Genomic DNA, 12,218 nt, shown 5'->3' with positions numbered 1-12,218 from the left:
GACCACCAGGGAAGTCCCTATTTTGTAGCATATTTTGCTGTATGAAATTATCTTGTGTATTATTTGTTTGCTTATTTCATCTCTGACTCCTCTTCTTCCCTCCCTGCCCCATTAAAATAACTAGATTATAAACTTACAAGAGCAGAGACTGTTTCGATCTTGTTTTCTACTATATTTCCAGTACATAGAAGAGGGCTTGGCACACAATAGGCAATTAATAAATATTTGAAGAAATAAATGAAAAGTGGATGTGTTCCTTATTAGTGATGTTTCTCTGTTTTCTTCACATTTTTGTATGTATGTGTATGTCCTTGGTTTTGTCAGTAGAAAGGGGTGGTGTTAAGTGAAAGTCAAACTATAGTATGCATAATATACTCAAACAGCTTACAGCAGTGTAGAATTGAAGACCTTTAAAAATTATAAGGACAGTTAGAGTAGTCCACCTTCCCAGTTATTTTTTACAACATCCTGGCAGATGACCGTTTACCCAGTACTTGGAATATTTCATTGATTAAGAGCTTTCCTCTTAAGGCAGCACTTTCCTTTATTTCTTTATTAATAGCACAAATACTAAAGAAATTCTTCCATCTCACATATAACTTAGAACTTTAAAATAGTCCTATTAGTTCTATTCCTAGAAAAAATTACATCCTATAGAAGGAATTTTACCTGGAATCATTGAATTTAAAGTCTCTGGGGACCTTAAAAGTCATATAACTTCCTTCAGTTTACAAATGAGGAAGCTGATGTCAGACATGCTTGCCAAACTCTGAGGTCAAGACAAAAATGGGACAGGACTCGGTTAGTGGGTGGCCCTTCATGGTTCTTACTACCATACCACTGAGTGCATGAATATAAAATCCTTTACTGGGCTTCCCTGGTGGCGCAGCGGTTAAGAATCCGCCTGCCAGTTCAGGGGACACAGGTTCGTGTCCTGGTCCGGGAAGATCCCACATGCCACGGAGCAACTAAGCCCATGCGCCACAACTTCTGAGCCTGAGCTCTAGAGCCCGTGAGCCTCAACTACTGAAGCCCACATGCCTAGAGCCTGTGCTCCACAACAAGAGAAGCCACCGAGATGAGAAGCCCGTGCACCACAACAAAGACCCAACTCAGCCAAAAATAAAGAAAGAAAGAAATTTTAGAAAATAAATAAAGTCCTTTACTGGTTTATTGTAGAAGCATATGCAGAAGCCTTCTCCAAATAATGGTACTTTTGGCAAGAATAACATTTGTTAATGATGAAAATAAAAATTCATTAGCGATCATTTGTTGGCACTCTAGTTGAGTTTATGAAAGGTCAATGTAAAATATACTCCCTTTTAACTGTTGTTGAATTGTACTGTTTTATAGGCAGAACGTTACCAGAGTCTCCTTGAAGAACTGAAAAAAAGCAAGATACAACTGCAGCTTTTCCAACTGTATCACAATGAGAAAAAAATTTCTTTTCTAAACAGTGAGTTAGAGCGTGTGAATAAGGATTTGAGTGTCACAAAAGAGTCTCTTTCTAGTCATGAAAACACAGTGAAAGCCAAGAAGAAGGAACATGGAATGTTAAGCAGACAACTGCAACAAACAGAAAAAGAATTAAAGTGAGTTTTCAAAATAGTTATTAACAGTTGGATTTTATGTAGATTGATAGAAAAAATAAAAATATAAGTGACACTTTGAAAGTTGATCTTTTAAGTAAACTTTTTTACTTTGAAATACTTTTAGATATACAGAAAAAATTCTAAAGATAGTACAGAGAGTTCCCATATTCCCCACACTCAATTTCTCTCACTTATAACATCTTATATTTTTAGTATCTCAATTAGGATTTGTCTGTTAGTTTTCTCATAATTAGCATTTATGGGTTTGGGGGAAGAAGACCACAGAGGTAAAATGCCGTTATCATCACATTATATCAGGGATGTCAAATATCATATATGAGGAATTCCCTGGTGGTCCAGTGGTTACGACTGCACTCTCACTGCTGAGGGCCCCGTTCGATCCCTGGTCAGGGAACTAAAATCCCACAAGCTGCATGATGTGGACAATAAGTAAATAAAGTGGCTGTACCAAAACTTAAAAAATATATATCATATATGTTATATATCATCTATCTAAGATATAGTATCAGCATGACATCATTATTATTTTTGTTTGTTTGTTTGTTTTGGCTGCACCACGTGGCATATAGGATCTTAGTTCCCCAATCAGGGATCAAACGCATGCCCCTGCATTGGGAGTGCACAGTCTTAACCACTGGACCACCAGAGAAGTCCCATATCGTTATTGATGTTGACCTTTTCTTGCTTATCTGTAACCACCTATTCCAACAGTAAGAAATCTGGGTTCCACAGTCTCCCATCCATTTGCTTAATTGTTCAATTCCAGTAATCGTGTATGGCAATATAAGAATTATTAACCCATATCCTTGTGGGAAGCAACTTTATCAACTAGAGTACAAGGCTTATGTACAATCCCTTTTGCTTTTAGTTTTGTGGCCTCTACTCATTTCCAGAGTTACTTAGGTTAGCCCGTTTCCCCCCACCCTCTTCAATAAGGTTGTTTCATACATTTGTAATACAGTTAGATTCTTTTGTCACATTCTACATTCCGTCTAGGATCCCTCGGCCTCCTAAATGATTTTTTTTTTAATTTGATACATTAAGATTCACTCCTGGTGCTGTAAATTTCTGTAAGTTTTCACAAATGCATGATGTCATATGTCCACCACTACAGTATTATACAGAGTAGTTTATCACTCTCAAAAAATTCCCCTGGGACTTCCCTGGTGGCGCAGTGGTTAAGTATCGCCTGCCAACGCAGGGCACACAGGTTCGAGCCCTGATCCAGGAAGGTCCCACATGCTGCGGAGCAAGTAAGCCTGTGAGCCACAACTACTGAGCCTGTGCTCTAGAGCCCGCGAGCCACAACTGCTGGAGCCCGCGTGCCTAGAGCCTATGCTCTACAACAAAGAGAGGCCACCGCAATTAGAAGCCTGCACACTGCAACAGAGTAGCCTCCACTCGCGCAACTAGAGAAAGCCCGAGCACAGCAATGAAGACCCAATGTAGCCAAAAAATAAGTAAATAAATAAATGTATTTAAAAAAAATAATTCCCCTATGCTTCACCTATTTGGTTCTCCCCCGCCATCTGGTAACCACTGATCCGCTTATAGTCTCTGAAAGTCAATTTTTATCGTTTCTTTTTAAATGTATAATTTGATCAAAAGAACTTCTTCCCTTTATATACTATAAAATTAAATTTCCTTTAAAGCAAACTTTATTTTTCTTTTTAGATCTCTTGAAGCACTTTTAAATCAGAAGAGGCCTCAATACATTAAAGCTAAAGAAAACACTTCTCACCACCTCAAGAAGTTAGATGTGGCTAAGAAATCAATAAAGGACAGTGAAAAACAATGTTCTAAACAGGAAGATGACATAAAGGCCTTAGAGACAGAGCTGGTTGATTTAGATGGTGCATGGAGAAGTTTTGAAAAGCAAATTGAGGAAGAAATTTTACGTAAAGGGCGAGACATTGAACTAGAAGCCAGTCAGGTGAAAAAGTTGACATATGGGAAATCATTTGTTTCTATTGTTTCAGCTTTTCCTTTTAATTAGAAAAAAATTAAAGGATGACCTCTCTTTCTGATATTTTAGGAGATTTTCCTCAGAATTTAAATTAATGAGGATTTAAATTTTTCAGCCTATTGTAGAATCTAAATTTAATCTTTACAGTAGGCTATTTTTCCTTCATAAAATTAGATGACATTATAACATTTATGAGTTAATTAAAGTCATAGGAAATACTTCAACCAAGGTTACATGGTATCATTTTGTAATAAAAGTTAGGTAATTAAATTATATTCTTATGTTTTTAAGGTAATCATTTTTTTCCTCATGAATATTGTAAAAACTTAAAAGTCAGATAATATATGGCTGTGAAGAAACATGATCACTTAATTGACAAAAGGGAAATTGATTCCTTAAGATTATTTAAAATGTTAAGTGATTAATTAATATCCATTTAGTACATAAGATTTAATTATAAGTCAATAGTAGATATCCAAAAATTTATAATTGAGTTTTCAAATAGTCCCTCAACTAAATTTGTCATTTATCTCTTTCATTAATTTTATAATAACCTTATATCACAATATATATACTAAAATAATTGTGACTGTATAAATAGAAAAATACACAATTTTCTCTGAACTTTTTTAAGAATTTTAATGAGCTTTAATGCTCTTTCTCTTTTAAGAATTTCTTACAGAGACCTTATAGAGTTGGTTTTGAATACCTTATTGATCTATCTAAACAGTTTTAAATAAGAAGACGTTCATTTTACGTTCATGCTATCTTAGCCAGAGAAAATGGCTAATTATGGCCTAATTTATATAAAACATAATTTTGATAAGTTTAATTATCAGCTAGTGAAGGATAGCATATAAAGAATTTCCTCTCATGCTTCTTTAAGTGAGTTAGCAATGTTTAAATGCTCTTTATACAGCTGGATCAATACAAAGAACTTAAGGAACAAGTAAGAAAGAAAGTGGCTATAATGACCCAACAATTGGAAAAGCTGCAGTGGGAACAAAAGGCTGATGAAGAAAGACTGGCATTTGAAAAGAGGAGGCATGGGGAAGCTCAGGTACCTTGGTTTGGGCAGTAATGACTTAGAATTATTTTTCATGAAATTTTATTCCCTTTTTTGTATTGGTTTTTCAGTATATAAATGGATTTACATCAGACATAAGGAATTAATTAAATTTTCTGGATTACCTGTTAGACTGCTTAGTATTGTATCATTTAGGTGCTCTTTCATGGTCTAAGATATAAACAGACAGTGTCTTCATTCATATAGTCAGTAAGCATTTTATGTGCACCTGTATAATGATAGGTGTGGGCAGATGATATTGTCTATTCTTACATGTAGGTTAGTCCAGTGAGGTTAGGAGGAGGGTTGATAAAGGAAAAAAACAAGTATCATAATGCAGGTGAAAAGTCATTTGGAAACATTAAGGACATAGCCCAAGAGGAGCTTAATAGTCTACATGAGAGGTAACTATCAAGACAGCATTACAGTGTTCTGCCTTAGAGTAAGGCAGACCTGGCTTCCATCCAGTCTTGTCCTGTCACTGACCTGTGCTGGTATAAATAAATCATTTCACTTCTCTGAACTTTGATTTCTTAATTTGAACAATGAGGATAGGTATGTCATTTTTTATGGCTGAGTAACATTCCACTGTATATATAATATACCACATCTTTATCCATTCATCTATTGATGGACACTTAGGTTGCTTCCATATCTTGGCTATTGTAAAAAGTACTGCAGTGAACATGGGAGTGCATATATCTTTTTTAATTATTGTATTTGTTTTCTTTGCATAAGTATTCAGGAGTGGTATTGCTGGATCATAAGGTAGTTCAATTTTTAATTTTGTGAGAAATCTCCATAAGGTTTTCCATAGTGGCTACACCAATTTACATTCCCACCAGCAGTAAGAGAGTTCACTTTTCTCCACATCCTCGCCAGCACTTGTTATTGTTTTCTTTGTAATAGCCATTCTGACAGGGGTGAGGTGATATCTCATTGTGGTTTTGACTTGCATTTCCTGCTGACTAGTGATGTTGAGCATCTTTTCATGTGCCTGCTGGCTGTCTATATGTCTTCCTTGGAAAAATGTCTATTCAGGTACCCTGCCCATTTTTTAATTAGGTCTTTCTTTTTTTATAAACTTATTTTATTTATTTTTGGCTGCATTGGGTCTTTGCTGCGTGTAGGCTTTCTCTAGTTGCAGCAAGCAGAGGCTACTCTTCATTGCGGTGCACGGGCTTCTCACTGCAGTGGCTTCTCGTTGCGGAGCACGGGCTCTCGGGGTGCGGGCTTCAGTAGTTGTGGCATGTGAGCTCAGTAGTTGTGGCTCGTGGGCTCTAGAGTGCAGGCTCAGTAGTTGTGGCACATGGGTTTAGTTGCTCCACAGCACGTGGGATCTTCCCGGACCTGGGAGCGAACCTGTGTCCCCTGCATTGGCAGGCAGATTCTTAACCACTACGCCACCAGGGAAGTCCAGGTCTTTTTTTTTATGTGGAGTTGTATGAGTTCTTTCTATGTTTTGGATGTTAACCCCTTATCATATATATTGATTGCAAACATCTTCTCCCATTCAAAGCTGCTACCTCAGTTTAGGTCACTATAAACTTCCCTCTTAGAACTGCTTTTGCTGCATTCCGTAGATTTTGGATCATTGTATTTTCATTTGTCTTGGTGTTTTTGCTAATTTCTTCTTCGATTTCTTCATCAATCCATTGGTTGTTTAGTAGTAATTGTTTAGTCTCCACATATTTGTGTTTTGGGCAGTTTTTTCCTTGTAGTTGATTTCTAGTCTCTGTTGTGGTTAGAAAAGATTCTTGATATGATTTTAGTTTTCTTAAATGTATTGTGACTTGCTTTGTGGCCTAGCATCCAATCTATCCTGGGGAATGTTCTAAGTGCACTTGAAAAGAATGTTTATTTTGCTGTTTGGACATGAAATGTCATATATATATCTATTAATTTCATCTGATCTAATGAGCCATTTAAGGCCAGTGTTTCCTTATTGATTTTCTGTCTGGATGAATTGTCCATTGATGTAACTGGAGTGTTGAAGTCTCCTCCTGTTTTTGTGTATCTGTCAATTTCTCCCTTTATATCTCTGTTAATATTTGCTTTATGTATTTAGGTGCTCCTATGTTGGGCACATATATACTTAAAATTGTTATATCTTCTTGTTGGTTTGATCCCTTTATCATTATATAATAATGCCCATCATTGTTTTAAAGACTGTTGTATCTGATATAAGTATTGCCACCTCAGCTTTCTTTTTGTTTCCATTTGCATGGAGTACCTTATTCCATCCCCTCACTTTCAGTGTGTGTGTGTCGCTAGATCTGAAGTGAGTCTCCTGTAGGCAGCATATACATTTTTTAAAAATTCATTCAGTAACTCCATGTCTTTTGATTGGAGCATTTAGTCCATTTACATTTAAAGTAATTACTGATAGGTATGTACTCATTGCCATTTTGTTCATTGTTTTTGGGTCACTTTGTAATTATCTTTTATTCCTTTCATCTTTTGTCCTCTTCCCTTGTGATTTCATGACTATTTTTAGTGTTATATTTAGATTCCTTTCCTCTTTTTTTGTGTGTATCTGTCATAGGCTTTTGGTTTGTGGTTACCATGAGGTTCATATATAATATATGAACATGTTATGTCATATGTAACACATAATATATATGATTCATATATACATATGATTATTTTGATATCTTAAGTTCCATTGCATTCTAACAACCTCACATTTTTACTCCCTCTTTAAGTTTAATTTTTTTTTTTTTTTTTTTTTTTTACGGTACGCGGGCCTCTCACTGTTGTGGCCTCTCCCGTTGCGGAGCACAGGCTCCAGACGTGCAGGCTCAGCGGCCATGGCTCACGGGCCCAGCCGCTCCACGGCATGTGGGATCTTCCCAGACCGGGGCACGAACCCATGTCTCCTGCATCGGCAGGCGGACTCTCAACCGCTGCGCCACCAGGGAAGCCCAAGTTTAATGTGTTTTTTTGTTTTTAAATAAATAAATTTATTTATTTATTTATGGCTGCGTCAGGTCTTCATTGCTGCGCGTGGGCTTTCTCTAGTTGCGGTGAGCGGGGGCTGCTCTTCATTGCTGTGTACAGGCTTCTGACTGCGGTGGCTTCTCTTGTTGCAGAGCACAGGCTCTAGGCACGTGGACTTTAGTAGTTGTGGCTCGTGGACTGTAGAGCACAGGCTCAGTAGTTGTGGCGTACAGGCTTAGTTGCTCTGTGGCATGTGGGATCTTCCCAGACTAGGGCTCGAACCTGTGTCCCCTGCATTGGCAGGCAGATTCTTAACCGCTGCGCCACCAGGGAAGTCCCAAGTTTAATGCTTTCGACATCATATTTTACATCTTTTTGTTTTGTATATCCTTTAACTACTTATTGTGGTTACAGATGATTTTACTGCTTTTGTCTTTTAACCTTCCTACTAGCTTTATAAGTGGTTTATCTACTACCTTTACTGTAGGTTTGCCTTTACCAGTGAGATTTTTCTTTCCATAATTTTCAGATTTCTAGTTGTATCCTTTTCTTTTCCATTTTGAAAAGTCCCTTTAACATTTCTTATAAAGCCAGTTCAGTGGTGCTGAGCTCTTAGCCTTTGCTTGCTTGTCTGTAAAACTCATTCTCTTTCAACTTTGCATGATAGCCTTGCCTGGTAGAGTTTTGGTTGTAGGTTTTTCCCTTTCATCACTTAGAGTATATTGTGCTACTCCCATCTGGTCTGCAAAGTTTCTGCTGGAAAGTCAGCTCATAGTCTTATGGGAGTTTCCCTATACATAACTAGTTGCTTTTCTTTTGCTGCTTTTAAGAATCTCTCTTTATCTTTAATTTTTGCCATTTTAATTATAAAGTGTCTTGGTATGGATCTCTTTGGGTTCATCTTATTTAGGACTCTCTGTGTTTCCTGGACCTGGATGTTTGTTTGTTTCCCCAGGTTAGGGAAGTTTTAAGCTATTATTTCTTCAGATAAGTTCTCTGCCCCTTTTTCTCTCTCTTCTCCTTCTGGGACCCCTGTAATGCTAATGTTAGTACACTTGATATTGTCCCAGGGGTCTGTTAAACTATGCTCATTTTTTAAAATTCTTTTTTCTGTTCTGCTTGGGCAGTTTCCGGTACTCTGTCTTCCAGATTGCTGATCTATTTCTCTGTTTCATCTAATCTTCTGTTGATTCCGTCTAGTGAACTTTTTTTTTTTTAATTTATTTTTGGCTGCATTGGGTCTTTATTACTGCACATGGGCTTTCTCTAGTTGCAGTGAGCAGGGGCTACTCTTCATTGCAGTGTGTGGGCTTCTCACTGCAGTGGCTTCTCTAGGCACATGGGCTTCAGTAGTTACAGCACACGGGCTCAGTAGTTGCAGCACATGGGCTCTAGGGCACGTGGGCTTCAGTAGTTGTGGCGCATGGCCTTCGTTGCTCTGCAGTATTTGGGATCTTCCCAGACCTGGGATCTTCCTGGACCAGGGATCAAATCCGTGGCCCCTGCATTGGCAGGCGGATTTTTAACCACTGTACCACTAGGGAAGTCCCCTAGTGAACTTTTTATTTCAGTTATTGTATTCTTAATCTGTTTGGTTCTTTGTTATATTTGCTAACTCTTTGTTGAAATTCTCATTGTGTTTGCCCATTCTTCTGCCTATTTTAGTGAGCATCTTTACGATCATTACCTTGGAGAATCTTTATGGGGTGGATTGCTCCTCTTTATTTCCTTTAGTTCTTTTTCTGAGGTTTTGTCTTTCTATAAAAAAAAATATTTATTTGGTTGTGCTGGGTCTTAGTTGCTGCTTGCAGTCTCCTTAGTTGCAGAATGTGGGCTCCTTAGTTGCAGCACATGGGCTCCTTAGTTGTGTCTTGAGGGCTCCTTAGTTGCAGCTCGCCAGCTCCTTAGTTGCGGCACGTGGGCTCCTTTGTTGCAGCAGGCAGACTCCTTAGTTGTGGCAGGCAGGCTCCTTAGTTATGGCATGTGAACTCTTAGTTGCGGCATACATGTGGGATCTAGTTTCCTGACCAGGGATCGAACCCGGGCCCCCTGCATTGGGAGCACAGAGTCTTAACCATTGCGCCACCAGGGAAGTCCCCTGAGGTTTTGTCTTAATCCTTTATTTGGAGCATACTCCCCTGTCCTCTCATTTTACCTAATTCTCTGTGTATATTTCTATGTTTTAGGTAGGTTGTTTTTACTTCCTAATCTTAGAGAAGTAGCCTTACGTAGGAGATGTCCTGTGGGGCCCAGCAGCACACTCCCCTCTGGTGCCCCCTGTGTGGGCTGCATGCACCCTTCTGTTGGCAGGGAGGTAACTACTTGGGCATGCCGTAGGTGGGGCAGGCCCCTGGCCCTGTTGGCTGCAAGGCCCTACTTTGTGCGTGGTTGCGGCTGCTGGAGGGTGAGATAGGCTTCCATGTGGTTGGCTGTGCAGCCTAAAGGGCACAGAGCTGCTACTGGCCCACTGATAGGTGAGGCCAGGTCCTGCATGGCTGGCTGCACAGCTTGGGAGGGCCCAGGGCTGCTGCTGACCGCTGGTGGGTGGGGCCTGGACCCCACATGACCAGTGCAGGCCTGCTGGTGGGCAGTTTTAGGCCAGAGGGAGGATTCCAAAACAGTGCTTGCCAGCACTGGTGTCATCACTATAGAATGAGCTCCCCCAGATGGCTGCCACCAGCATCTGTGTCCCCAGGAAGAATCCCAGTTGCCTTCTGCCTCTCCAGGAGGTTCTCCAAGATCAGCAAGTGGATCTGACCCAGACTGCTTTCAAACTACTGCCTCTGTGCTGGGACTTAGAGCATATGAGATTTTGCATGCGCCCTTTAAGAGTAGAGAGTCTCTGTTTCCCACAGTCCTCTGGCTCTCTGGTATGTAAACCCTGCTCATTTTCAAAGCCAGACGTTCTGGGGGCTCACCTTCCTGGTGCAGAACCCCCGGGCTGGGGAGCCCGATGTGGGGCTCTGACCCCTTGCTCTTTGGGGAGAACCTCTATGATCGTCATATTTCTTCTGTTAATGAGTCCCCAACCCGGGGGTATTGGTCCTGACTGTACCATGTCTCTGCCCTGCTCACCTGTCTCGTGGTTCCTTCTTTATATCTTTTTTTGTGGCAAATCATTTCTGATAGTCTTCAGGTTTTTCTCATAGTTACTCTATAAGTAGTTGTAATTTTGGTATGCTCATGGAAGGAGGTGAATTCAGGGTTTTCCTACTCCTCCACCTTGGCCATACCCTCTGTATTCTTATAGCTTTAAATACCATCTGTTGATGACTCCCAAGATTGTATTTCTAGCTCACAACCTCATATATCCAGCTGCTTCCTCATCATCTTCATTCTGGGTATTGAATAGATATCTTAAACTTAAGTCCCAAACTGAACTTCTGCTCACACCCAAATGCACCCCAAACATAGTCTTTCCAATCTCTGATGATGACAAGTCAGTCTTACTGGTTGATGGGGTCAAAAATCTTGGAGTCCATCTTTTACTCTTTTAGGAAATTGTGTTGGCTCCACCTTCAAAGTATACCAAAACTCTTATCACTTCTCTCCATTTCTACTGCTACCACCATGGTCCAAGCCACCATCTTTTTGTTTTTTGTTTAGATCAGTGTAGTAGCCTGAAAGTTTTCTCTCTTGTGTCTCCTTCATAATAGTCTCAGCACAGCAGCCAGAGTGATGCTTTTAATATCTAAATCAGATCATGAAACTTGCTCTTTTTGAAGTCCTCTAGTGAGTTCCCCTTGCACATAAAGTTTAAGTCAAAGTCCTTGAGTGCCCTACATAGACTTACATGATCTGCTTGCCCCTTCCACCCCAATTTACCTCTCAAACCTCCTGTTTTTCTGTTCTCGCTCTTGTTCTCTGTGGTCTAGCTGTAATGGCCTCCTGGAACGTATCAGACATGTTTCTGCCTTAGGGCCTTTGCACTGGCTATTCCTCTGCTTGGAACATGCTTTCCCTACATTTCTTAATTTTTAACACTCTCATGTCCTGTAAGTCTTTGCTCAAATGTTGCCTTCTCAATGAGACCTACTACCCTGACTACCCTATTTAAAATTGTAGTCCCCGGTGCACTTCTGCTCCCCTTACCCTAGCTCTGTTTTTCCCAGTGTTTATCTCCTAACATACTGTTTAATTTGCATATTGTTTGTCTACTGTCCCTCTCTAGAATGTAAACTGCACAAGAGCAGGGATGTTTGTTTTGTTCGCTGGTACATCTCAAGCACCTAGAATAGTTCCTGATCTAGAGCAGATAATAAGTATTTGTTGGATTAATGAATTTTAAAAATGAAGGAATCAAGGCACGAGATAGTTAACTTGACTGAACTAGTAAGTGGAGGAACTGGGATTTGATTCTAAACACTTTGTCTCCAGAATGAACCTTCTTAATCCTACACTGTATGCCTCTCATTGTAGTCTCTTTGTGAGTTAGCAGATGAAAATACAAACAAATATGAAGGGTAGTATATGATAATATACTTATATATTGATAATCATATGAGTAGAAGAGAGGACATTTTGTGGAAGGAGAAAAATGTATAACATATCAGTAATTACTTTTAAAACACTGGTATAATTTGTATCACATTATAAAATTATACACTGATTTCTCATTGCACATTTTTGCCTC

The 12,218-nt window shown here is 39.4% G+C and overlaps 1 protein-coding gene across 1 annotated transcript in view; it reads left to right on the top strand.

Moving 5' to 3' along the window:
• Positions 1-12,218, top strand: part of SMC1B (structural maintenance of chromosomes 1B) — a gene marked incomplete at both ends in the record, with an annotated part of 85,736 nt that overhangs the window by 23,760 nt on the left and 49,758 nt on the right. The window contains 3 exons of the mRNA XM_082850476.1: positions 1,354-1,592; positions 3,288-3,546; positions 4,499-4,639. Coding sequence (XP_082706602.1) covers positions 1,354-1,592; positions 3,288-3,546; positions 4,499-4,639 — 639 coding nt within the window. The remainder of the gene's footprint in view (positions 1-1,353; positions 1,593-3,287; positions 3,547-4,498; positions 4,640-12,218) is intronic.

The sequence above is a fragment of the Leucopleurus acutus genome (assembly GCF_964270905.1).
Source record: "Leucopleurus acutus genome assembly, chromosome: 11".
Lineage (NCBI taxonomy): Eukaryota > Metazoa > Chordata > Mammalia > Artiodactyla > Delphinidae > Leucopleurus > Leucopleurus acutus.
Note: the sequence above shows the minus strand (reverse complement) of the source record. Positions and strands in the feature narration are given on the sequence as shown.